Source organism: Kwoniella pini, chromosome 1, assembly GCF_000512605.2.
Source record: "Kwoniella pini CBS 10737 chromosome 1, complete sequence".
NCBI lineage: Eukaryota > Fungi > Basidiomycota > Tremellomycetes > Tremellales > Cryptococcaceae > Kwoniella > Kwoniella pini.
In genome coordinates this window covers 3,140,899-3,168,169 of record NC_091716.1, presented here as the reverse complement: position 1 = coordinate 3,168,169, position 27,271 = coordinate 3,140,899, and the positions used below count along the sequence as shown (strand labels likewise).

General features: G+C 42.5%; 8 protein-coding genes across 8 annotated transcripts; 5 read left to right on the top strand and 3 right to left on the bottom strand.

Annotated features, from left to right (window-relative positions):
- Window positions 1–116: 116 nt before the first annotated feature.
- I206_101205 (uncharacterized protein) lies at window positions 117–1,377 on the top strand (the record flags this gene model as incomplete). The annotated part of the gene is made up of 3 exons (XM_019151903.1): window positions 117–461; window positions 548–1,183; window positions 1,252–1,377. The coding sequence occupies 3 exons, from the start codon at window positions 117–119 to the stop codon at window positions 1,375–1,377; spliced, it is 1,107 nt and encodes a 368-aa protein (XP_019014041.1).
- A 174-nt stretch (window positions 1,378–1,551) lies between these two features.
- On the bottom strand, window positions 1,552–2,319 carry I206_101204 (uncharacterized protein; the record flags this gene model as incomplete). Its single annotated transcript, XM_019151904.1, has 2 exons — window positions 1,552–2,141; window positions 2,217–2,319. 2 exons carry the CDS (start codon window positions 2,317–2,319, stop codon window positions 1,552–1,554), a joined length of 693 nt encoding a protein of 230 aa, XP_019014042.1.
- Window positions 2,320–4,342: 2,023 nt separating this feature from the next.
- On the top strand, window positions 4,343–8,390 carry I206_101203 (uncharacterized protein; the record flags this gene model as incomplete). The annotated part of the gene is made up of 9 exons (XM_070202343.1): window positions 4,343–4,369; window positions 4,447–5,765; window positions 5,908–6,214; window positions 6,267–6,620; window positions 6,679–7,021; window positions 7,079–7,182; window positions 7,237–7,701; window positions 7,777–8,232; window positions 8,301–8,390. 9 exons carry the CDS (start codon window positions 4,343–4,345, stop codon window positions 8,388–8,390), a joined length of 3,465 nt encoding a protein of 1,154 aa, XP_070058444.1.
- Window positions 8,391–9,286: 896 nt separating this feature from the next.
- On the bottom strand, window positions 9,287–10,537 carry I206_101202 (uncharacterized protein; the record flags this gene model as incomplete). Its single annotated transcript, XM_019151906.1, has 1 exon — window positions 9,287–10,537. The coding sequence occupies one exon, from the start codon at window positions 10,535–10,537 to the stop codon at window positions 9,287–9,289; it is 1,251 nt and encodes a 416-aa protein (XP_019014044.1).
- A 4,295-nt stretch (window positions 10,538–14,832) lies between these two features.
- Window positions 14,833–16,919, bottom strand: I206_101201 (isocitrate dehydrogenase, NAD-dependent; the record flags this gene model as incomplete). Its single annotated transcript, XM_019151907.1, has 13 exons — window positions 14,833–14,925; window positions 15,118–15,169; window positions 15,237–15,340; window positions 15,417–15,495; window positions 15,554–15,606; window positions 15,667–15,769; window positions 15,827–15,905; window positions 15,966–16,020; window positions 16,087–16,256; window positions 16,363–16,492; window positions 16,561–16,647; window positions 16,716–16,793; window positions 16,866–16,919. 13 exons carry the CDS (start codon window positions 16,917–16,919, stop codon window positions 14,833–14,835), a joined length of 1,137 nt encoding a protein of 378 aa, XP_019014045.1.
- Window positions 16,920–17,405: 486 nt separating this feature from the next.
- On the top strand, window positions 17,406–19,022 carry I206_101200 (uncharacterized protein; the record flags this gene model as incomplete). The annotated part of the gene is made up of 6 exons (XM_019151908.1): window positions 17,406–17,528; window positions 17,582–17,740; window positions 17,808–17,924; window positions 17,978–18,059; window positions 18,117–18,903; window positions 18,965–19,022. 6 exons carry the CDS (start codon window positions 17,406–17,408, stop codon window positions 19,020–19,022), a joined length of 1,326 nt encoding a protein of 441 aa, XP_019014046.1.
- A 448-nt stretch (window positions 19,023–19,470) lies between these two features.
- I206_101199 (uncharacterized protein) lies at window positions 19,471–20,732 on the top strand (the record flags this gene model as incomplete). Its single annotated transcript, XM_019151909.2, has 6 exons — window positions 19,471–19,572; window positions 19,663–20,030; window positions 20,114–20,219; window positions 20,280–20,354; window positions 20,464–20,573; window positions 20,633–20,732. 6 exons carry the CDS (start codon window positions 19,471–19,473, stop codon window positions 20,730–20,732), a joined length of 861 nt encoding a protein of 286 aa, XP_019014047.2.
- Window positions 20,733–23,818: 3,086 nt separating this feature from the next.
- I206_101198 (uncharacterized protein) lies at window positions 23,819–27,133 on the top strand (the record flags this gene model as incomplete). Its single annotated transcript, XM_019151910.1, has 3 exons — window positions 23,819–23,916; window positions 23,981–25,512; window positions 25,572–27,133. 3 exons carry the CDS (start codon window positions 23,819–23,821, stop codon window positions 27,131–27,133), a joined length of 3,192 nt encoding a protein of 1,063 aa, XP_019014048.1.
- Window positions 27,134–27,271: the final 138 nt, after the last annotated feature.

Genomic DNA, 27,271 nt, shown 5'->3' with positions numbered 1-27,271 from the left:
AAATTTCTACACCAATTATAATTACTCTCAAATAATACTTCATACTATTACATCTTTACCATAATAATTTCATCACTTGATCAATATAATTACTACAAATACTAAATCAAATAACAATGTTACCTACACAACCAATCAATTGCGGTAAATCATGGTGGGGACCACATATTGATTATAATATGAATTCAAGATTCGCTTGGCCTAATCCTCATCAAGTTCCTATAGCTGAATCAACTTTAGCTACAGGTACTCTTGGTGCTAGTGCAATTGAAGGAGCGGCTGCTTCAAATTTCGCTTCTCACGCTGCGACTTTTGGTGCTGGTGCCGGTGCTGGTGCTGGTGCTGGCCCCGGAGGTATTCCACCTAGAGGACCATGGGGATATCATCAACATTATTATAATGGATATGGAAGATACGGTAGAAGATGGGGAAGAGGTCCAAGAAGTGGAAGGTTATTTTGGGTAAGTTTTTAAAAGATTTACATTTCATTTAAGAATAAAAAGAATTCATAAATTCTAATGATTTATATATTTTTCTTTTTGGTTAGTTACTTATTGGTATTGGTGGTACTTCATGGTATTTTAAACATCAAGAAAATAAAAGAGAAAATGAAAGAAGATTAATTGAAAGTACAGGTCTAACTCAAAATCAATTAAATTCTATAAAATCAAATTGGGGATCAAATAAATATTGTGTACATCATCCAATAAATTCAAATTCAAATTCAAATTCAAACTCTAAAATTTCATTAGAAAATATGATAAAAGAAGGTGGTACTACTACTAATGATATTAATAAAAATAATAATAATATGATTATACCTAATAATGAAGATGAAAAATTTGAATGGGGTTGGGGAAAATGGAGAGAAAGAAAATTAAGAAAAAGAGTAGAAGAATGGGAAAATTTTAAATTACAAAAAGAAAAAGAAAAAGAAAAAGAAAAAGAAAAAGAAGAGAAAGAAAAATTAGATGAACCTTTTATTTCTATAAAATCAACGTCAACACAAAAACGAGATGATGAAATTCCATTAAAATCTAATAATAAATCATCTGATATCTTTAATAATACAGAAGAAGGAGGAGTAAGAGAGGAAATGAATAAAATGAAAGAAGCAATTGAAAAAATTTGGGAAGAGAAAAAAAGAAATTCTTTATTAATACAAGAAACTGCTAATGATAAAGTGAGTTAAAATGATCAAATTATATATAAAAGAAAATTCTTAAGTCATATTTTGCATACTTACTTTAGGCAAAAGAATATGCAAGAGAGAAAATTGATAAACTCAGTGCCGCTCTTGAAACACTTAGAGAATCGTTGAAAGTTGACAACGAAGAGAAGATTAAGAAATCAGATAAAGATAAGAAATGGGTTTAATAATTTGATGATAGATGTAAATTTGTCTTTTGTAGAATATATATATATTAATACTTAATGCATTGGATTGTATGACATTTACTATATTGTATTGAATCACAAGCATTCAAATTGCCATCCATTAAACGAAGCACTATACGCATTATGATTGTCCGTGTACAGCACTCCGATCAACTACTCACTCCGATACTCATATTCCTCCAACTCTCGTCGTCTAACCGCTCTTGATCCGCTATGACGTCTGGAGGATGGGGGTGGTCGGATTGACGTTCGGAAAACCCAACCAGGAGGTGGCAGAGCAACCGTCTTTGCCTCATCCTTGGGTCGCTCGGGGGAAAAATGAGGCAACCATTGGATGGAAGGCGAGGGGACGGTTCTGGGAGGAGTTGACTTCACTGGCTCGATAATACCGAGAAGTCGTTGGAGTTCTTCCTCGTCGTCGCTTTCGGAATAATTGAAGTCTTCCGAGGACGACGAGGAGCAGGAGGAAGACCAAGTTTCCGGATCAGAGGATGAAGCGGAAGAGAGTGTATCACTTTCAGCGACGGCACTCGCATTCATCTGGGCAGAGGTGATGGCAGCGGTGGTTGGGGAGATTTCAAGATCCTTAGCGTGACAGGTGGGCACAAATGGCTTGGCTGAAGGAGAGAGGGTGAAGAAGATAGATTTGGCTGGAGGTTGACTTGGTGTTACCTTCGTCACTTCCTTGGAAGATTTGGGAGGAGCTTTGATGGTCACAGGTCTTCTGGGTGCCGGCTTGTCGACTATAGAATGAATTCATGAGTTCATTGATGTCTGTCAGCCCTGATGAGACTTTACGATCAATCCGAAACACTTACGGGCTACCGCGAGAAACACCTCTCTCATCGATCTCTCTTCCTTGGTCTCTCCAGTATAAGGTTTCTTGTACTTTTCGATAACTTCAGAGTTACCGTCTAGCATCAATCTCGGGAACCGTTTAAGCTGGGTGATCTCTGATCTCTAGTAGAAGAGTTTTGGAAGGGAGTTGGGGTTGGGCGGCAGCGTAAGTAAACATGTTGTTTTACTGGATATTTGGGTGTGTTGGTGAGTATGAATGTGCGATGTTGATTCTTGAAAGATGAAAGATGAAGAGAAGATGAAGAATGGAAAAGTCATTCGAGGATTTTGAGCTGTTTATATATCTTGCTGGATGGCCACTCGTGACTCCATAATGATATCTTCCTAGTGATTCTAGTTAACATATCGACCGTTATAGTTCATTAAAAGTGTACGACATGGGATATTTTGAACTTTGTGATCAATTATTCATGTATCCAAGTCTTATATACCCTTAAATGACCTCATAAATCAGTCACGAATTGCTAAAAGATATTGTGTAATGTTGATAACCTAAAAGTAAAAAAGCTATAATGTACAAACATTACAAGCATTAATGTACAAGTAGTCGAATTTAGCTAAGACCGTATGTACTTACGTGTATACCTCATGAACCTTGGATGGTAAGACATATCTTGTGGGATCTGGAATCGTACATTCCTTGTATCCTAAGTTGAATTGAAATGAAATGGGAGATATCAAGTCAGGAACGGGTACTCTTCTGTAAGTTCAGGGGATTTTAACTTTTTGACACATGTCATTTTGATTCCAGTAGGAGAGTAAAATCGTCTTTTTCCTGAGACTAGTCAAAAGTATTGGTAAGCGCTTGAAAGTATTGATATTTTTTGTGTGAATTGGATTGCTTCGAAATAAGTTGGGATATTAAAGTGATTTTTGAGTTGATAATGTTCATAACTTGAAATATATATTTCACTATGTACACGTGAGATAATAAGGGTGCCACATTTGCCACTGCGGGGAGAGCCGCATTTTGTTAGTGCGGTGCCTAATCTGATACAATACCCATTTAATCCCTTCAATCGCTTCGGCCTGCTTTTCACCGTACATTTCATCACATCATTCACCTAACAATCCACCTTACAGCTCGAATCAAGCTCACTCATCGGCACAAACCAACAACAATGAGATAGAGATAGGCTGCAAAAGTATCCTAAAAGCAAATCACTTGCGACTACAAACGGCTTTTCAACTTCGATTTCGGTTGATCCCGTCGTTAGACACAACTTTGCAACAACAGAAAATTCTCAAGTCTCAAACGATTCATACACACCCCACAACCTCCTGCATACAAATCATCATCTGCATCGTACATTACCATATCATATCGCATATCTACTACAGACCTCCTTTCATGTTCCGGGAGACAACGAATAAGTCAGCAAATAGTCCTATCAGTTTTAATTGTCAACCTGATCATTTAGAGGTAGACCCTATTTATTCAATTTTGTGAGTTCAACGTAAACTCTTGATCCAACCTTCATGCTTCATCTACCCTTAGCGGTCTGTGCCGATTATCCATCCAAGTGTTCAAACATCTTCATACCTCCAGCTGCGAATGATACCTCCTCAATCTTCACTACTGGTCAAAACAATTTCATTCAGGTCACCTATATCTTCCCTCTTTCGGACATTCCAACCTTCCTTTGATGAATTCGTGCTGACCCTTTATTGTCAAATCTCTCCCTCCAACGTTGCTTATCATCCCTTGTGTCACAATATTCTATCATCAGAAGGTCCAGCTCATCTTGTTAACAACCAAATAAGATCTAGTGGTCAACGCTCGAGTTTTCTGAGCTGGTCTAGGTAGATCTGGTGAGTGAATCTTTTGCTGCTATCCAGGTCGTTGCGGTCGAAAGGAGCGGTCTAGGCATCATGGTATCTCCATATTGAGAATAGGTTTACACCTAGCGCGTGAGAGGGCGTTGATAGGGCTTTTCGCATCAACGCAGGGAAGCGTGTGTCCAGTATTCAAGCTGATTGTTGGCTTCTCTCGCAGATCGTATAGTTGCCTGTCGGGTTTTCACACTTCATTCATCTCACAGTCAATTCATCGAACTGCTCTAGACGTTCGTGTCAGGTTATAAGGATGCAGCAAGGACCAAGGATGGCGATGGTGAGTGAATGTTATCCCGACTCCCTTGTCCGATAAGACCGTGATGACATCAGCTGATAGTCACAATTTGGTTAAAGCCCGCCAATCCTCACATGCAGCATCCTGGAATGAATCAACCTATGGATCCCGCCGTCTTGCATCAACAAGTCGCAGCCATGAACGCTGCTGCTGCCAATGGGAACGGAGCGGAATATGGAGGTCAACCGATGACCGATCAAAATAGAGCTTATATCGAGCAACAACTTAGAATGCAACAACAGCATCAGCAACAACAGCAAGGTAGAGATGGAAAGGTGGCAGCGCAACGGGCACTTGGAGTTGGTGCTCAGCCTCAAAACCCTCAACAAATGCTGCAACAGCAACAGCTGTTCATGCAGTCGCAAGGGATTCGGCAGATCACCACGGCAAATGGGCAAGTCTATGTAGATGCACAAGGTCGACAAGTCGCACTGCCTGCTCAATGGCAGCAGGTTAATGATCCTAGGCAACCTCCCGCCGGTCTGGTCAACCAGGCTCAGCTTCAGGCATTCTACCAATCGCAACAAGCTCAAGCTCAAGCTCAGGCGCAGGCTCAGGCGCAGGCTCAGGCTCAGGCTCAGGCTCAGGCTCAAGCCCAGCAGCAACAACAACAGCAACAGCAACAACAGCAGCCTCACCAGCAACATATGCAACAACATCATGCTCAACAACAACAGCAACAGATGCTTCCACCTCAACAAGCCTTACACTATCAACGACAACAACAGCAGCAGCAATTAGCTCAGCAACAGGCTCTGCAACAGCAACAGCAGCAGCAGCAGCAACAACAGCAACGAAGCTCTCAGCCCCCTTCCGCCCGTCCTCCCCATGCTGTCCCACCACAGGCTGCTCCTGGTCAATCTCCTGCTCTCCTGCAAGTCCCTCCTCCAGCAATTAAACGAGCTGTCAGTCGAGCCGGCTCTCGAAGCGCTTCCCCTATACCGCACCACATTCGCCCACCTTCTGTCATGGGTCAGCCCATGCAGGTCTCTTCTTCTGCAATGCCTACCACTGGCGCTCAGCCTACAGTTCTTCCCCTTCGTTCTGCGACTGTCCCCGTCACCAACGGAGAGGGTTCTCAGACCCAATTCATCGACTCCAGTGCACCTGCTAGAACAGCGGCTGGCTCGACCAAACCGGTTGATAGCAAGTTTGCCAGGCTGCAATCCGGCCATACGAACCGACCCATTCAGATGTCCAGTGCTGCTCGACTGCAGAGATACGAGGAGAAGACCTTGCGACTGCAAAGGATGATAGACAAAGCTCAAGCTGCGTTGGTGGAGGCGGAGAAGGAAGCTGAGGAAGCCAGGAAAGTGAAGGAGAAGACGCAGGTGGATGAGGATCCTCAGTTGGGATTTGACCGAGCTTTGCTGGACTAGTGAGTGAATCCCGTCCAGAACATGGCTGATGCGCAGTCTTAATCGTGCTGGGTATGATACGGCGGCCGGGGCCTTGAGTGCGGATATAGCCAAGAAGCACCCTGCTCGTAAGCAACAAGATCTTGATGCATCACTTTCCAGCGATGTCACTCTTGTTGATGATGCCGAAGAGACGAAAAGTACGACTGTATCACTCAACAAGACTGGTTCATCCGACAAGTCCGGTCCCCATCCTGATTCGTCTCCCAAAGGGGAACGAACTCCCACCGATTCGATTTTCGGACCAGAAAAGGGGGAATCGTCGTCGCCTAGCACAATGAGCGTTGACCGTGTCAAGGAAGAAGGCTCTCCTGATGACAAGACTGCACCAAATGGACAAATCCCTGCTCAAGGAGGCTTGGTCAAGAACGACAGATCTGCTTCCCGGGATTTAGGGGATCTTTACACCGTGAGTGTTTACCGATTTCAAGCAATCAGGCTGCTGACGATGTATCGGACAGTGGTGGGTTGTCTTTCAAGATAGCAAACGTATCCTGGCGAAAAGGAGATCGACCTCTTCTCAACCTAATACTGCTGCGCCAATGACCGGTGTTACTCCCTCATCAGCCGTCGCGGCTCGTATCGCCATGGCAAACCCGGCCGCGGCGGTGAGAGCGGCTTCTGTGGACTTTGCAGGCCAACGTGGTCAAGCTCAAGCTGGGCCATCGCAATATCAAAATCAGGATGAAAATGTGCCGGTCACAGCCACTCTTCAACAAATGGAAGCCTTGAAACGGGAGCAGACGGCTAAGATACAAGCAGAACAGGAGGCCAATAGGAGAAGGGCGGAGCTGCAAAACGGAGTGCCAGATGGAGTAAGTCCGACGATCATCCAGAAAGCTGTCATACTGATTATTATCCATTCATTTGCAGCGACAAATGATGTATCAGAACGGACCTCAACAAGGCATGACCTCCGACCAGATACAAAGCATGTATCAACAGCAACAGCAGCTGCATGCGCAACAACATCACCTTCAGCCACAAGCTATAGGTATGCAACATCCTCAACAGCAACAGCAGATGTATCAGCAATTGCCAGTCACAACTCCTGGTGGAACCGTAAGACATATGCCTCAGCAGATGATGATGCAACAGAATGGAATGGATGGATCACCTGCTCATGATAGTCCGATGGCTCACAAGCGAGGTGCTGAAGCTTCTCCCCTCGAGAATCAGTCTACCAAGAAAGCAAAAATGGTTGGCAAACCACCAAGTAAGTCATCCAGTCCCATTGCCAGCGTTAGTGCTCGCTGACCTTTCATTGCAACAGCACCGGAAGATCATCGAAGACAAGCTATGGAGATGGCTAAAGCAGTTATGCCAGCTCCTGGCGCACTGCAACTTCCCGGACAGCAACAGCGCAGCGTGTCACAAGTAAGTTGGGAATATTGGCAGCAAGATGAACAGAACTCATACAGCTTATTTCAGGATATGCCAAGACCTTCCCTTGAAGCGCAACGTCAATACTCCCAAACTCAAGCGGCTTACGCCAGACAACAGGAAATGGCAGTCCGGCAGCATATAGCCAATTCACCTGCTCAAATGACTGGAATGTCACCTGCTCAAATGACTCCAGCACAGATGACAGAGCAATCGCCAATTACTATGGGATCGCCTTTGACCCAAAATGCTGCTTTCGATGTAGGGATGAATGGTATGCCGACTTCTTCACAAGCCCAACAACAAACACCTACTTCAGGTCGAGGGAAGAAAGGAAAGGCACCTGGTCTAATGGTTGATACCGACACTGCTGCCGAAGTGCCGGAAGCTACTCCAACTGGAGCATCTGGAAAAGGTCGCAAGGCATCTGCCAACAAAAAGTTGCCCAAAGGCGGTACTTCTGCTGGGCCAGGAAGCGCAACAGACAAGGCGCCAAAGGGAAAGATTGCAAAGGTACGCAACAAGGCGAATGCCAACAGTAATAAAAATAATACATCAGCTTGGCTGACAGCGATCATGACTCAACAGGGACTTGGGAAAGGTGGCAGACCGTCCACAGCTGATGCATCCAACCCCCAAATCGACGAATCTCCTACAGCTCCAACTCCGGGTCCATCTTACAGTGTTGCCCAAACACCCGATAACCCGACTGGCCAAAATATGAGCTATGCTACAGGTTCCACCTCTGCACCTGGTTCTTCTAGATCTCAGGTATTTTCGCTACCACCTGTTGCTGAGGGCTCTGGAGGATCATCTACAACGCAAGCATTCGATAATGTTGAAGTGTCTCAACAACCGGCTTCGCAAGCTCCTCCTCTACAAGTAAATCAGCAGCAACAGCCTGGGCAAGACCAACAGCAAATGAACTTGGATTCCACCTTTGTATTCGATGATACGGCTGATTTCCTGAAGGGCTTTGATTTTGGTGCCAGCGGTATACAAGTCCCTACTTCGGCTGATTATAACAATTCTTTCAATTTCGATGTGAGTGGATATTAGTAGTTCGCGAGGTGTTTGGGACGCGTGCAACGAACTGATGCTTGGTGTTTCAGGATTTCAATTTCAATGATTACGGAGAGAACCAAGATGAATGGGCATCGCTCGATGGAGAGGCGACTCGGAGACCTAATGGAGGGTTGTAGACTTCTCATTCGATACACTGCTATTGACGCCAGAATCGAATTGGTCTCTCCAAAATGTTATTCTTCAATTACAAATTGTACCACTTACCAATTGATGATTTCCATTCAAACGATATCATATATATTCTTGATATTCGAACCCTACTTTCGTATACCATTTTGAACGATATACCTCGTAATTTCTCCTATCACTTGCCCGAAAAGATGTGCTTCAGCACATCGTGATCATCTTGTATATATTATTTATGTTATTAGATATGCTTTGATTGTATATATATTATTATATTCTTATTCGCTTCATATCCCTTACTTGCTTTATTCATTTATTTAACGATGTCATATTGAATGATTTTAAACTTTCAATCAATGAGAAAAAGTAATTTATTAAATATCTTTATGAAACTGAAAGAATGAATCATAATGATACGTTTGAAATTTTCTTTGCACCCTCAAGATATACTGCTTATCGTATAAACAGTTTCTACAATACAAGATCATTAAATACATTATATATTCGTATAAAAATATGACAACAGCGTGTATATATGTGAAAAATATCCCTCAAAACAAAAGACAAAAACAAAAAACAAAAAACAAAAACCAACATAATGGATTGAGAAAAGCGAAAGCGAAGCTTGTAATCTATACAAGTTTGGGTTATACCTATCTTTGATTTGACAACAATAACAAAATGAAAACAAAAAAAGACAGGATGTTGGGAATTCACAAACATTCCATCCGGGACAGATTTATTGGAATTTGAAGACTGTATATATATATATATATCTCTATCGGTTGGACACATGATAAGGGGATAGTTTAATAATTGTCGTGAGAAGTTCTGTGATGATTTTCGTGAATACTTTGATCGTTTAATTATCTATTAATCTAAATTTCTATTTCCTATTAACTCCAGCTCTTTGACGTTGACATCTTAATCCAGCTTGAGCTACCATTTGTTCACTAATTGTTCTATTTGTTAACCAGGCAGGTACTTCATCGTATTCTTTATTAGGTGTGATTGGTCCACTTAAATTATTACTCAATGGAGCAATTCCAGAAGGGTTATCATAAGGATGTACTCTAGATCTCTTACGAAATAGAGATGGACGCGAAGGTAAAGTTGCCGGACGTTGTATTGGCGCAAGTGCTTGTTGAGAATATCCGCTCAAATCGTCTAATGGTAGTTGATTTTCTGATTGTGGTTGTTGAGAAGGTACTATAGTATCCATTGTATCCGTTGATATCATCGATGTTCTACCTAGTCCAATTTCTAATTCATCTTCTTCATACTGATATTGATAATCTAAATCTTGATTACCGAAATCGAATTCAAATGGATCTTCTTTCTGATTTGAAGTCGAAGTTGAAGTGAAAGCTCCATACATACTCACTATATCTTCTGCTTTTACAGCTTCGAATGAAGCTTCACTCATCAAGCTGACTGAAGATGCGTTTGACATTGTTGTATTCATTCTTGAATATGCTGGTCTAGGAGGATTTAAAGATGAGGATGAAGAGGATGAAGAATAAGTTGAATTTGATCGATGAAAATGTATTAAACCAGGTCGAAATTTCGAAGGTAATGAATCTTCCTCAACCGTCGAATATTTTTCTTCTGAGATATGCGATCTCGATGCTAACATATTAGTCTGTGATTGTTGTAAATGACGGGGTTCGGTAGCTGGCACTGCTTTGAATGAGTTATCAGGATTTGATAAATCAACCAAATTAGATTGTGAAGATCTAGGTTGAGGTACTGAAGAAGGTTGTAGTGGAGGTCTTAATCCTAATTCAGGTAATCCTTTTGGAGTACTTTGATTTGGTACTTTCCTAGGTGTTAAAAATAACCTAACGTGTCTTTCTATTGGATCTTCATCATATCCATATTCAACATCGAATTTCCTTTCTGGTCCACCTCTATCATCTCGTAAATCCTTCATTGCAGCAGTCAAACCTGCTGACATTTTCCTGACTAAATCCGAAGAGTAATTTCGAATTGATGCGGGAGGCGAAGTGGAATCAGACAGAGTAGGAGTTGAGTATACATGATCATGTACATCGGGGTCCACAGAATGATGATGAAATGAAGGCGTTAGTGGAGGAGCAGAACATGTTGACGAATTGTCGCTGAAATACGACGCCATGATTTATAATCGTATTGAATTGAATTGTCGCAGACAACAATAAGAGTTGTTCAAGGGGAATGTTTCTTCTGCTCTCATATGAGTTTTATTGTTTGATAGACATATGTCGGCACTTGGTTGTTTACGCTTGATGATGAATGACGCCACCCGTCTATCGATAAGTCGTGTCTTATACGTGTGTGACTTTGTTGAATATGTGTTATGTGTTTCAGGTGGTTGATATTATAATAGTATCTCGTGATGCTGTGTATGTTTAATGTGTGATCGGATCAAATGACGTTATGATATCCTGGGCGGACTTCTTCCGAACTTGGCGGTCTGAGCGTAAGTGATACTGATATGCTATTCGATACCAGTTGATCGTGGATGATATATAGCCCTGCTTTGAAGTGGAATCCCAGAGCAAGAGCAGATTTCTCGGATTGAAATATACTTCGTGGGCTGGCGAGCAGAGGTTGATTATCTCCTAATGTTCAATACTTGAAGCGATGATGTAATTATGTTAAAAAGGAAGATCCAATTTGTTGGTACTTGTCGATCTTCTAGATTTACTTTTCCTTTGAATAACTTTGTTTACGATAAATTGCAAAGGAGTGTATTGGTCAAATGAATGTAACGTTTGATGGTAACTGACTACAGTTATTAGAGGTAACGCTTTTGATAATCAGCTTACAAATGATAATCAAGTGGGGGAGAAAAGGGGGCAATGCAAAATGCAATAGATGAAGACTGTGGACTGTGAAATGTGAAAGAAGATCATTATCAAACACGACTAAAAAAACAGACTAAGAACTATGATCAACGTCATGTATGCTATTTCGATTGAAAAAAACAATAACAATAACAATTAATAATGACGTTGGCAGTGAAAAGAAAGAGAGAGGGTTTCAGGATAATCGATTTTAAGGGATTATTTTTAATCAAGCTTCTTCCATCGAATTTGACAAGAAAATAAAGTCGCGTCTAATTTGTTCTCGAGGGAGGTTACTACTGCGTATATGAGGAATTTCATGGCAAATAGGGGGGATTTGGGGTTATTCTAGACTAGTGCAAGGGGAAAAGATTTTCATATAGAATACAATCTGAAACGTTTACTCACCTAATGTTGCAATTTATCGACCTTGGAAAAAAGAAAGTGGGAAACGGAGTCGATTTTTTTTTCGGGTCGAAAATTTCTAGATATATGTAGGTATTACAAAATGTCGTCAAAAGATTGGACGCGTCTTTTTTATCTGGAAATCAATGTATTTGCGCAAAATTTAGACACAGAAGGGAGAGGACTGTCGTCTTAAGCTTCGATGTTAACTTTAGGGGACGAAGGGTAAGCCCGAAAACATTAAAATGGACTAAATTCGTCCGTGGTATGTTATCCTGATAAAGGCACAAACTAGGAAACTTGAGAACATCAGCTTAAAATGATTCAACATGGAATTTATCTCCACTTGTCTTCTTCTCGTTTTCAAGTTGAAGAGCGTTCTTTCAAGACTTGTAAAAGTCGCTCATGCCGTACCAATTGTTTGGGCTAACGGCATAACAAGACAAGGAAAGAACGCCAATGACGCGACTTACCTTTCTTTTTAGAAGAAAACTACGGGCACCGTCCAATGATCTTTTTTACTGGTATTTTGTATGCTTATTCTTTTGACTGCCTTATCAAGGAACACGTTATAGAATGCCCAAGAAAAAGAAAACAAAAAAAAACGGAAACGCCACGATGTGACAGGTCCTATTTGATATGTTCAAAATAACGTCAGAATTCTTCTTTTGAACATGATTTGATTAAAATGATCTTTGGTATAGATCGACCGAGACTATACTTGAAATCGAACATATCCCATCAGATGAAATTTTGGTAGATCAACTTACAAGATTGGTATTCACAGTGAAAGTCGGTGACTTATGTCCAGGGTATAACTTTCTTCTTCCCGATCTGAAATGTCTATCAAAGTTTGGTACAGCTTGACAAGGGTATTGATTGTAGCGAAATAATTGTTGAAATGAGCTGAATGATCCGTGTGAGCCGAACCTGGACTGTAGAAGGGAATTAGACGGCGATATGTCTAGATGGGGACGTCTAGATTAACGATATGTGTGGTAATTCTGACGTTGATTCGTGATTTTTAGCTATCTCGATTGAACTCTATTTCCATGTGTAAAAGTCATAGAAATCAGTTTTTTTCATTATGCTGATGTCTACCTCGGCAAGAACAGTGCCGACGTACCGGACTGCGTAGACAAAGAGCAATTGTCTTTGAGCTGGAATCAAACTGATGACGATAATGATAATTAATATAACGTTTCACTTACCTAAGTGCAATGAAACGCGTCTTGATAGTAATGTCCAAGTTAACGCAATGGTCTGATTATTGCGCAATAATGTGACCAACGTGATAGTGACTTTTGAGAAAGTTTGAGTTATTCGTGGATTGTGGCTTATTCGACTTGACTGATCACGACTTGACTGATCCAGATGACTTGATAGAGGACAAACGAGGTAAGAGGATTTGGTTAATCAGCGATTGCTTGGACTATTGGTCGAAATTTTCGTCAAGCGGAATTTGTTTCAAGTGGCTTTTCGACACCGGATGAGCAAGTCACAGCGATGAGTAGTTAATCTGATGAAGATCGAATGGACGTTTATGAAGTGGAGTTGGGATGGTCGGATATAGTCACAAATATTATTATCAATTATGGCGGAAGGATAGTATTTTGATGAGAATGAACGTATATATTTAAAGCGAGATAAATTCTCAAATCCCCAAGCAAATTTAACACAGTTACGATTGTAATACTGATATAACATTGTCTTTATCATTTCCCTTCCAGCGCTCTAATCAATCATTTATCTATATATCATCATCATTTCATCGAAAATCAAGATGATACAGACTCACCAGTAGTAACGATGACGGATGACGTATTTTCATAGACACAAATATTATCCTCGTGACTGAAACAACAACAAAGTTATGAAACCCACACTATAAATTTATGCTAAAATCGAGATTAACTTATGAATCGAATTCAATTCAAATTGATTCGTTTCAGGCTGAATCAGTTGGGTATATTCAAGCCTCCTATTCACAACGTTCATTTTGTCATCTGCTGTCAACTTTAGTCACCTTTGCATGATGTCATACATTTTGATAAAAGTTGTACATCGCTGCTCCAAATCACCAGTTTTTAGCAAGATAAAAAGACAGGTGAAGAGAATCGAATGATCAGAAGAGAAGAAGAGACTTACATATCATCCAATCTCTGAGCCAGCTAATTGATAATCGGGTTTTGAATCTTATCAAAATCATTAATAGATAGTCTCATCTGGGCGTGCCTCGGATCAATCTCTTGTCATTCTCAATGATAGCCAGGGATATTGTGTAGAAGAAATGTCAATATGCCTAACCTTGAAAGTAAGTCTGAATGATCGATATTTGTCTTGCGGGACGGGCTGTCTCATGCAATCCACTCGGTCGATTGAAAATCTGATACACTCCATATCATAGATCGTTCGAAAGTAGTTCTATCAGATGATGTGGACTAATCTATATGTTCAAAAATTGTATATAGGCTGATCATTCGTATCAGCCTTTAAATGAACAATATAATTCTCGAGTCAATTTACAAGGTACAATCTGTAGCTTTCGATCACGTTTCCTTATCACATAGGCACGTCTCTGCAGACACGAACTCAAATATGATATTCTATGTGACAGTATTATACGAAGGTTTCGAAGGTATCTTAGCTTTCATCTAGAAAAGGCGAGAGCGGAAGTGAATGTACGTCCCAAGAGCCATACACTAGAAAAAGCATCGGTTTAGTCCTGATTGGCATGCTCTCATGATCTCACAATATAACACATCGTTCTTACGCATTTCTCTGAGTCTGTTTGAACAGAACATGAATCATAAGTCGGAAGGTGATCGAAGCTTTGTCAACATTTTGACTAACCATTACATGGTGCCATTGTGCTGATTGCTGAACACTTTAACAGGGTTTGATCTCGCGAAAGGCGAGATTCAGACTGACTCTCCATGTTGCCTCTACTGCAATCCAGGCTTTCGAACGGTCGGGAAGTTCTGATCGAGTCAGAGAGTGGTCAGTCTCTCAGCAAGTCTAAGAGCTAGCCCGAACTTGCACCTAGGTCACTCGTTCCTAGATCTAAGAATGCAATCGTAAATAAGTGGAATGCAGAATGAATTACAGGGCATATCGCATTAAATATGTAAATTGCATTGTAGGATTTTTAACACGTGTGAAACACCTTCTATGCTATATCCTACTCATATACCAACAATTACTTAAGTTTAGCAAGGATAGCATCGGTGTATTCCCGAGTACCGGATTTACCACCAAGATCTCGAGTGATAGCTTTACCTTCGGCGATTGTCTAGTTTAAAATGTCAGCGCGGTTCGCGAGTTTACGATCACGTTGGATACGAGGTAGAGCAGGTATGTGGGGTGGGGTTCAATACGATATGTACCGCGAAAGGGAACGAAGACTCAAACACGACAGCGTTTGAATATGTATTTGCGCAGGAGTGGAGATGGAACGGAGGAGATAATTGTAGCAGACACTCACGGAGAGAGCAGCCTTCTCAATCTTGTCAGCGAGCTCGAAGAGACCCATGTGTCTGCGCAATACAGATCAGCTCGTTGCACAATGTATCTGAACCAATGAACATGCAGTCGATTACATACCTGAGCATCATCAAAGAAGAAAGAAGAAGGGCAGTAGGGTTGGCAAGTCCTTTACCCTCGATATCGGGGGCGGAACCGTGTACAGCTTCGAAAATTGAAGCGTCCTAGCAAAATTGTCTATCAGCTCGGTCACGTCCATAACGCCCATAACGCCCATAACAGCCACAAAGATTAGCTCACTCTACCGATGTTACCTGATGGGGTGAGACCGAGACCACCGATAAGACCAGCCGACAAATCAGACAAGATGTCACCGTATCTACTCATTCATCAGCTACCTGGAATCAAAGGCCGAAAGAAGCTGAATGCAGACTTACAAGTTGGGCATGACCATCACTCGGTCGGCGAAAGGTGTAGGATCAGTAGCGATCTAGAGTTGAAAGGCAGATCAGAATTGAGGGTGCAGCGGGATCATCGTTAGTGAACTTACTCTCAAGCAGACTCTGTCAAGCAAATCCTCATCGTAAGAGATCTTTGGGTATTCCTTGGCAACAGCTCGACAAGCAGTCAAGAACATTCCATCGGACATTTTCCTGTAAAGAAATTAGCGCAAGTCGAGAGCGCATTGCTTTGAGTTCGAAAGCACTCACATAATGTTAGCCTTGTGCACGGCGGTGACCTTGTCTCGGCCGTTCTCGGAGGCGTAGTGGAAGGCATATCGAGCGACACCTGTTTACATCGTTAGCTATTTCCCGCAATCTTCAGGTCGGCCGGATTCGAAAAGCTCACGTTCGGAAGCTTCTCGGGTGATGAGCTTGATACTTTGAACTACACCGTCAACGATCTATGTGCATCATGTCCGTCAGCTCGTCTCTAGCAATCGCTACACCGATTTCTAAGTCAAACTTACCTCGTGTTCAATACCTGAGTACTCTCCTTCAGTGTTCTCTCGAATCAATACAGTGTTGACATTGTCATAAGCGGTCTTGTATCCTTGTATGGAGACACATGGTCGTACGTTGGCGAAAAGTGAAAAGGTTCTTCGGAGAGTAAGATTGAGAGAGACGTGACCCTTTCCGACTAAAATGCGATGTCAGTCTGATAGTTTTTCTTTTCTGGGAGATAAAATATGTGGGAACAGCAGCGGAGGCGCATGAGCAGTCGGTATGAGGAAAAGGATACTCACTGGGTGTAGCAAGAGGACCTTTAAGAGCAACGGTGTTCTTTTTAATGGAGACGATAGCCTTGTCAGGAATGACGGTTTTACCATCTTTCAGAATTGGGGTAACATCAACTTCCTCCCACTTGATAGGAGCCTATACGGGTGAAAATTCTGACAGTCAGCAAAGGGCTATCCGAGCAGTCCACAAGCTTTAACGCTTACCTTGGCAGCGGCGAAGATTTCCTTCACACTTTGAGCAATCTCGGGACCGATACCATCACCTGGGATAAGAGTGACAGTGTAGTTTCCCTAAGAAACGACGGAGGATATATCAGCTCCACAGCCTTACTTATTAAAGTGTTGCCTAGCTGACTCACATCTTCACCCTTTTTACCTGCAAAAGTAGATGTAGGTGGGGAAGATTGGAAGGCAGAGTTGTAATGCCTGATTGGGGTCTATCACAGGCGAAGCACTTATTAGCCATGTTGTTGTCTCTAGAGCGTGTCGAGGGAAAATACCTGACTTACTTGGAAAGAACGTAAAGAGGATACCACACTTCGAGAGGCTGATCGTGAGAACATCGTGACTGCTTTTTGGTGTATAGCAGGTATTTTTGGAATGGTTTTAGATAGGCTTAATTCGAGATTGAAAACAAAGAATGTCGAATTGGTGAATTTCCAGTAGTACTGTACCCGAGAATGCAGGTGAAAATGCAAAGTGTAAAGTATGATGCTTTGTTTGATGGATGGACCTATTCGGCCGAGTAGCGCCGGCATAAACCCAACTTTCAGCGAAAATGCATGACATACACGTGGTTAAGATATTCCTTAGCAACTCACGTGATTACTTTTGTTTCGCCACTAATCGTTGAAAAGTTTTATGTTCGGCGAGGTCCGGTGATAAGATTTTCTCATTAAACTTTGGATTTTAACGGTTGAAGAATTTCCGATCCACCCCAGATCAAAATATTAATCAGTCAGTCAACCTACTCTTCTTACTTATCCCCCCTCTTCCATCTCTTTCCCCTTTTATCCGTTTATATCTAAAAACCCAAAAAATAATCCAAAATGGCCAAAGCTTCTAAATCTGCTCCTCCTGCCGTTGCCGCTAAGGACAACGCTGACAAAAAGGCCTTGAAAAAGTCCAAAAAGGATGGTGAAAAGGTAGCTTCCGCTCCTGCCCCTGTCAAAGTAAGTCAACTTTCACCTTCCATGATGAACATCACTGAGCTGTATCATTCCAGGAGGAGAAGAAATCCAAGAAGTCTAAGAAGGCTAAGACCCCCACCCCCCCTCCCTCCTCCAGCTCCGAGTCTGAGTCCGATTCCGAAGAATCCAGTGACGATTCTTCCGATGAGGAAGAGGCTAAACCAGCTGCCGTTGCCGCCGCCCCTGCTGCTGACGTGAGTCCTCAAATACACACTTCTCGCCATTGCTAGGCTTTGCTAACTGGCTTCATCTCGCATACAGAAGGAAGACTCCTCAGACTCTGAATCATCTGACTCCGACTCTGATTCTGACGAAGAGGAGGCTAAACCTGCCGCAAAGGCCGAGGAGAAGGTAGCAGCCAAAGAGGACAGCGATGATGTGAGTGTCCCCGTCAGATCTCGACTGCTGCCTCGCTGACCTTTTCGGTACAGTCCTCCGAAGACGACTCTGAAAGCTCTGACGAATCCAGCTCAGATGAGGCTGAAGCCAAGACCGAAGAGCCCAAAACTAACGGTAAGTTTGTCAAGATCGTTTCTCAACATTCAGTGTCGCTGATTCATTATCTCATAGGCAAGCGAAAGGCTGAAGACCAAGAGGAAGCCGCTGCTCCTGCTCCTGCCAAGAAGGCTCGAGCTGAAGACGAAGAAGAAGCCTCTACCAACGTTTTCGTTGGTCAACTCTCATGGAACGTTGACAACGACTGGCTCAAATCAGAGTTCGAAGACTGTGGAGAAGTTGTTTCCGCTCGTGTTGTCTTCGACCGAGACTCTCAACGATCAAGAGGTTTCGGTTACGTAGAATTCAGCAATCTCGAATCATCTGCCAAGGCTATTGAAAAGAATGGTCACGAAGTCGACGGTCGAGCTATAAGAGTTAACTACGCCACCCAAAGAAACCCCCAACAAGCCGTTGAGAAACGAGCCAAGGCTTTCGGCGACCAACAGTCACCCCCTGCTGAGACCCTTTTCATCGGTTCATTATCATTCTCTGTTTCGGAAGATCAAATTTACGAGGCTTTCGGTGAACACGGTGATGTTCAAAGTGTACGATTGGTCACCGACAGAGAAACCGGTGCACCAAAAGGTTTCGGTTATGTACAATTCGGTGATGTTGAATCTGCCACTGCCGCTCTTAAGGCTTTGAACGGTCAATCTATTGCTGGACGACCCATCAGAGTGGATTACGCTCCTCCTAAGAAGGACAACAACGAACGAGGTGGCTTTGGTGGTGGACGAGGCGGTGGTAGAGGTGGACGAGGTGGATTTGGCGGTGACCGAGGAGGCAGGGGTGGATTTGGTGGACGAGGAGGAGGCAGAGGTGGTGCTGGTGGGCGAGGTAGAGGTGGACCTCCAAGAGGGTGAGTAGTCCATTGAACATCCAATATGGTTTTCCACAGCTAACATCTGCATAAACGATAGTGGTGCCCGAACTGGTGGTATCGTCAAGCCTGAAGGTTCCAAAGTCACCTTCGACTAAACTTTTCAGATCACAATCTGATTTGTCTTATCCCCAATATCTTCTTCATAAATTATATTACCGCAAAATTTGCATTTTTACATTACATATGATACCCCACAATTACCTCAAAAGGCTTGTAACTCGATATAGGTCAACGTTATTTCAGTGTTCTATTTAGTTTTCAGGTGACCAGCGTCAATAATCGCCAGACGATTTTGATACTGTTATTCTTGTGTATGCATGATAAATGAGCTCAAATGATATCTTGCTGAGATTGCATTGTGCCCGTTGCCTGTTTCAATCATGCAAAACCCCAGATGGTCATGAACGGCGATTGCCGAATTGAGATGACCTCATGACGAAAGGTCACAAATGTCAGGAAGAGGACTTATCGGTATCGACTACACCATTTATCTCAGATGTTTCCACTATGTCATCTAGATTCATACGAGTTAGTGTAGCCAAAATGAGCTCAACCAGATTCATCAGATCCATTGGTAAAGCGAGTAAGTCTCGTTCTTTGCATACGACGACTGTCAAAATGGACGAAGAATCAGTACATTTGAAAGTGAGTATGCTTCTGAATATACCTCCACTTATTATCGGATTTTCTCATTGACGCTAGCTCAGCTTACCAAATGTTCTCCAATGAATATAGGATCTATATGCAAAATTTCAAGATCCAACCTCTCATTATCATATACCACCAGGGACTAACGGACCAGAACATGAAGAAGATCATTCAACGAATTATGATCCAAGATTACTTTCTAGATTTAAAGGTGGTCGAGGGAATAATAAACCTTCTTCAGCAAGACTAGGTGTACCTGAAACCAGACCTTCAATTCAGTGGTCTTCCCCTTCTTCTTCCTCAAGTGGAAGTCGTTCAATGCCAAATGATAGACCTTGGTTAGGTAAAAGAAGTGGAAATAAGAAGAAAGCGTTAGAATATTTTGAAGAACAAGGTTATGATACTATTGGGATTTTGACTTGGCCTGTAGCTTGGGGTGATTGTGATACGTACAGGTCAGTCAAAGATTCTAATCCTGAATTTTGCTACAAGGCGAAATTTGTATCTCAAGAATGAGCTGATAGAGGATTTGTTGCAGACACGTTAATAACGTTAGATTTTTAGAATGGATACAATCTGCTCGTATACGGTATGCTGAAAGTTGGGCTTCAGAAATGCCGGAAGGCTACATCGCAAAGATGACTGTGAGTAGTCATCCGACTTGATCTGTAGATAAATCAATGATTCTGACTGAATGGCTGTAGGCGGGGAAAGGAACAGGATTTATTTTGAAAGATGTTTCGATCAAATACGTAGCTCCCGTTAATTATCCTGATACTGTAAGTTCCTTATGCTGATATACATAGCACGTAAACGGAAGGGTGACCTGCTGCCCTTGTCTGAGTATACCTAGATCCGTAGAGCATAGCTGATGCCTGTGTGCTATAGGTTATGGTGACAAATCAAATACATTCGATAAATCCGGAAAGAGCTTCATATGGTCACAAACACTTAGTATGGTCTCTGAGGGATGAGAGAGTCGCTGCTGTTTGTGATAGGTGAGGCTATCATCGCACTTCATAGAGATTTGTGCTCGAAACTGATGATCAAATTGCAGCACAATCGTAATGTACGATTACGATAATCTGAAAAAGGGCACGATGAGCGAAGAGTTTAGGGAGCTACTGGAGAGAGTGGTTAATAGTTATGGGAAATGAAAGTTTAACGAAACATCCACTTTATCGTCATAGACTGTCGGAACACCAGGCATACAATACAGCAGTATAATATGCATACCGTCGAAGCCATTATACATCTGTACATTGCTTCATTCACTCAAAGACTTTCAGATCACGCACAATGAGCTTTCCTACATTACCTCGTTACGAGTCACACCATAAGGCCAAGCATACCATACGCCAGCTAATTAATCGCACACGTCAATTAGCAGAACGAGTCATCAGTCATTGCTCTTAACAACGAGCTCCCACTACACTGGTCACTCGTCAAGCTGTGCTGAGCATTACGGAAGCGGTGGCGGTGGCGTCTATTCTTTGTACGGTGGCTTCTCTTCTTCTTGGTCTTTTCCATGACATCCATATGGGCGTCGACGTTGACGTCAACCTCAAAGTCTAAAGTATTTAAAGTTCGAAGCTTAACAGATAACGAACAGCCCTGCGCCTTAGACTTCTATACGTATTGTGGATCCGCCAATTTGGTACATGTTCGTCAGTGGCATGCAAAGCTTCCAAAATGGATTTGACTTATCGGAAAGATTCATGTGTCGATAAGCGACGAGTTACTTTAACAATAGGATCTTGAGATTGAGACGTCCGATTCTCAGCTGGATTCATCGTGCTGAAATGCCTGTACAACAACGACATAGGACCCCCCATAGGACCCCAAGCAATCGATGTAGTCGAACTGTAGCATTGTCGCGTGCCAGTTTTGAGCTACATCAATTTCATGTCCTACTAATAGCATGTTTGCGCAGTCATCCAGATATTCATGCTTGAATGCATCGCCATGAATGCTTCCCACAGCACGAATACAAATCTCACCGACAGATGGGAGCGAAATGTACACCATGTTACCGGGATGTATGACGAAGGGGCGTGTGATAACTCATCGGAATTTGGACTACGCAAAACCACAAATATAGTGTGGCCACGGACGTGCGTTAAAATCTGCTTATGTGTAAGTTACATATGAGTGTGTACCTGTGCCTGAGTATCATTCCGAGAAGTGCCTTGTATATGAATAGATTGCTTGTTGGCGACTAGATACCGTGGAGGACTTTGTCATTCTTTTCACTTGATAGAACGGAGCTCCCAGTAGATAGGCTAGGGCCATTGTCAACCATTCGGCTTCCCATCTCATAAGGTTACCCAAGGATGACAATAGCCGTGGGCAAAATATCATTGTGAAGATGCATCTATACAGATATTTATCGCCTTTGATGAATGGAATGATGGAAGCGAAGAAGAATCGATGGATGTTCTTTCGGGCCGGAAACGTTGTCGCGGGAAGCCGCAGCCACCGAGTACCACTTCCGTCATGCCTAGCCTTCTCGACTGTATGACCTATTGTCATAGTAGATCACCACCATTTTCGCAAGTATACAGATTGCGTACTCCCATTGATCGCTTAACTATCTGGATGATCGGCAGACCAAAAATAAGGGTTTTTATCCGAATCATGTTTGATCTTCGTTTTTGGATAAGCTTGCACAACATTATTGAGGCATCATTGGAACGAAGAAAGGATCCAGAAGATGTATGCCTCAAAACAGGGTTGAATTAGATCCAACAAGAGTAGCGTGACACTATGTCTCGGTGTATCTTCTTGCTGTATCGAAATTGCAGGCGTTAGCCTAGTGAATTGATGCTTGAGGCGGAAATAAGCTTGCGGTCTGTTCGACATCGGTCAATCAAGTCTAAGAGAATCTGCGTCACTTTCCTAATTGAAAATCGGAGTAACTTAACGTCGATCTTAGTCTCACATATGCCGTGAAAACCGGCTTGAATGGATTGATCGTCTTCCGTAAGCCGTAGCACCATCCGCTTTCTTAAACTTACTTTTCGGTGGTTCTCGCTACGATATGCATTCGAGCCAATTATATGATTGATAAATGACAGGTAATAAACAAAAAGTTTGTTCAGCCACCCATATATCCGATTGAAAACCAAAAGAGGCATGTGGCTTGGGAAACGCGCTAATTCAACACCGCCGGTTTGGGCAAATTTACGAACAAAAAGCTTGATTGGATATGTCTCGCTATAACGTTATTTCCGGTCGATCACCAACATTTTCGGATTTTCCGAGTCCTATACAGCATATACAATGCGGTGTGGATGCTCGATCCCGAACATTCACTTTGATTGAGCATTAAATTGCCGTAAACATGCCTCAATGGTAAAAAGAATTTCTACGGTATGGCTTGGTCCCCCTGGCTTTTTAGGGGATCATCATCGGCTCATTGGCCCTGATGTACATTAAAGTTTGGCTTGGGTATAAGGGTAATATAACGCCTGATTACCAGACGCGAATATGTTTTGATGTCTGCTTATGTTATACTTCAGATATCTTTACTCTCTACAGTATACTACATGCCCCCTTCGTCATTCCGAGTGCCTTGGGGAGCGCGTGGCTTGTAAGATACAGCACATATACAACTGTTCGCAGTAAAAAAAAATATTGATAGCATGCGCACAAGGAAGTGACCGTACTGAACTTTAGAGGAGGAGGATACTCCGTGTACTTCATTCATATTGTCTCGGAACTGACTCAGATCGTCAAAAAGTTTACACTTAATCTTTTCATATTGAGGATTATCGAGAACGCCGGACGCCTCAAATCCACCACCCTCTCGATATCGATCCCCTTACATCTCTAGGAAAAAATAGGGCGTTTTTCATACTGGCCTTACGTCGTGAGTTTCCGACGATCACTTTTCATCATCATCTAAGTCATTCCTATCGTGTATATAAAGAATTTACTAATCGTTCTTTTCTCCCCCTTCTTCTTTCTCTCAACGATTGATATTTTAACTTTCTTACCGACCGGCTCGGTATTTTATATTTCAAACTAACGACGATTACTTTGATTACTTCGACTTTATTCTTCACACAGAACTCAAAACATTCTGTGTTGCACGACCACCTAAAAATCACATTCTTTTAAATACACCCACATTCTTTACAGACTCTAATCTACTATAATCCAAACCTATAATCAAATATATCATATCAATCAATCTAATCAAATCATCAATCAAGAATTATAACAATATTTACTAGCAAAGATGTTCACACAATTATTATCGCTTTTGCCTATTTTGGCCACTGCCAATGCATACTTCATCTTGCAACACCCAATTCTCGAGACTACTCGACTTGATCCGTGAGTCAAATCGTCTGCAACCCCATACAAGATCAATTGCTGACTCAAGGGACTTTTCTTTCAGAATTGTCAACCCAGGAGATATCAGTTCTCACGTACACTCGATTGTTGGTGGTAACAACTTTGACAAAACCATGTCTTACGCGTCAACCCAACAATCCACCTGTACAACTGCCCCAGTATCTGTTGATAAATCGAATTATTGGATTCCTCAATTGTACTACTACAACCCATCTGGACAGAATTATCAAGCTATCCCAGTAGCTTACGTTAACACCTACTACCTTCCTCGATACAGTCCAGGAGAAACAACCGTTCAAGCTTTCCCAGATGGTCTTCGAATGATTTCCGGTAGTCCCGACAGAAGAACCTACAATGGTGATGCCGAGTCTAATGCTATCTCTTACGTATGTCTCGATTACTACACAAGTCACACTGGTGATCCAGCTTGGGCTCAAAGAAACAGCTTCTTCGAACATAATTGTCCTCAAGGTATGAGAGCTCAAGTCTTCTTCCCATCTTGTTGGGATGGTGTCAACCTTGATTCCGATGACCACAAGTCTCACATGGCTTGGCCAAGTAACGGTGTTGATGGAGGATCATGTCCTTCCACCCACCCTGTCAGACTTGTATCTTTATTCTACGAATTCATCTTCCAAGTTGCCAACTTCCCTTACAACAACGGTACCGACCCCACATACGTCTGGGCTAACGGTGATACCACCGGATATGGTCTTCACGCCGATTTCGTCAACGGTTGGCCATCTTACAACAACGGTACCAATATTTTACAACAAGCTTTAAACAACTGTAACGACGACAACGGTGTCGGTGGAGACTTAGATCAATGTGCTCCTTTCGTACCTTACCTCCAATCTGGTGGATGTTCACCATTGAACGATCAAGTTAACGAAGATGTCGGTTTGGGCCACTACATCAGCCAAATCCCAGGTAACAACCCTATCTGGATCGGTAATGTTACAAAACCTTCTTATGCCAACTACTCTGATGATGACATTACCTACACCGACTTCAAATCCGTTATCCCAACTGGTTGGTCCGATGTCGGTTGTATTGCCGAAGGTACTTCTGGTCGGGCACTCGCTGCTGCATCTTTTGCAAACAACAACATGACCCGAGGTGGTTGTGTCTCTTGGTGTTCCGACAGAGGTTACCCTCTCGCTGGTATTGAATACGGTAGAGAATGTTACTGTGATTTCTCAATGAGAAACGGTGCTTCCAACACTACACTTCTCGATTCAAGCAAATGTGCTTACAAATGTGCCAACAACACAAACGAAAACTGTGGTGGTTCATCAACTCTTGAACTTTTCCAAAACCCTGCTCTTTACCCAGTCTCAAAACTTCCAACTGGCTGGTCCAGCAATGGATGTGTGACCGAGGGTTCAAGTTCAAGAGCTTTGACCGGTTACTCTTTCGCAACTTCTTCAATGACCCAAGAGTTATGTATGTCTACATGTCAAGCTAAAGGTTTCTCACTTGCCGGTATCGAATACGCTTCAGAATGTTATTGTGGTAATGCTTTCACAACTGGTGCTGTTCCAGCTACTGATAACTGTAACATGGTCTGCTCTGGTAAGCTCTATTTTAACCTTCTTTACGAATGACGTATAATAATTCCCGCTTCTTGTCAGGTAACAAACTTGAAACTTGTGGTGGACCCAACAGATTGACCACGTTCAAATTCGCCAACACCACCACTATTGCCACTTCAAGCTCTGCATCTGCTTCGGCTTCGGCTTCCGCTTCAAGCTCAACCTCTTCTTCAGCTAAAGTCTCCAGCACTTCAGCCTCTGCTTCCGCTTCAAGCTCCGCTGCTTCTTCCGCTAAGGCTTCAAGCTCAAGCTCTGCCGCTGTTTCTTCAAGCTCAAGCTCCGCTGCTGTTTCTTCTAGCTCAAGCTCCGCTGTTGTCTCTTCTACTTCAAGCGCTGTTGTCAGCTCAAGCACGAGCAAAGCTGTGAGCTCTACTTCTTCCTCATCGTCCGTTTTGAAGGGTAGTAGCTCATCTGCTCGTGCTTCTTCTTCTGCTTCTACCTCAATTGCCAAATCGACTTCGTCTGCCGCGAAATCCACATCTTCATCAATTGCCAAATCATCTACCTCATCCGTTGTCAAATCTTCCACCTCGTCTTCCGCTGCCAAATCCTCCACCTCATCTGTTGCCAAATCATCAACGTCATCTGCTGTCCCCACTGTCGCTCAACCTGTACAAAAATTCGCTGTTCCCGCTTCTTTCTCTACCTCTTCTGTATCTAAATCCGCCTCATCCTCTGCTGCGAAATCTTCGTCTACATCGGCTGCCAAATCATCATCATCATCCGTTAAACCCTCTTCCTCATCGCTCAAACTCTCCTCTTCCTCTTCCTCATCCGTTGTCAAATCATCATCTTCTGCCGTCAAACCCACTTCAACTCAAAAGGCTTCCTCCTCAGTTGCCTCTTCCACTTCATCTGCTGCCGCCTCTTCAAGCTCTTCTTCGTCAGCTGCCGCCAAGTCTTCAAGCTCTTCATCTGTCGTAGCTTCTCCAAGCTCAAGCTCTTCATCTGTCGTAGCTTCTCCAAGCTTAAGCTCTTCAGCTGCCGCTTCATCTTCAAGCTCAAGCTCTGCTGCTAAATCTTCAAGCTCTTCATCTGTTGTAGCTTCTTCCACTTCTTCAGCCGCCGCTTCTTCCAGCTCAAGCTCTGCTGCTAAATCATCGACTTCATCATCAGTTGCTGCATCTTCGTCTTCATCCGCATCCGCTGCTGCCAAATCATCATCTTCTTCATCATTGGTACCTTCTTCAACATCATCAGCTACTCCTTCAGCATCAGTTTCAGCAGGTGCTTATATGGGATACGTTGGATGTTTCAAAGATACTTCAGGTGGAAGACATTTAAATGGTTCAGCTTCAGCAGGATCAAATATGAATAACGAAGTTTGTACTTCTTATTGTGCATCAAAAGGATATGCTTACGCAGGAACTGAATATGCTCAAGAATGTTATTGTGGAAATTACTTAAATATGAGTTTAGCAACAATTGAAAGTAAATGTAATACTCCTTGTAGAGCTACAAACCCTTCAACTGGATCTACAGAAATTTGTGGAGGTGGTATGATACTTTCAGTTTATACAACTGGATTAAATGCCAACGCTAAACCATATGGAACTAAACCAAATCCACTTACAAGAAGATCAGCTAAATTTAGATTATAAAATTCAGAAAAAGAAAGAAATTGGCTCAGAAATTAATTAAGTTAATAAGAAGAATTGAAACGAAATTTGAAATGTAGCACCTTTGGAATTGTGAATTTTTTTCTGTTTTTGTTTCTCATTTTTATTTAAATAAATATC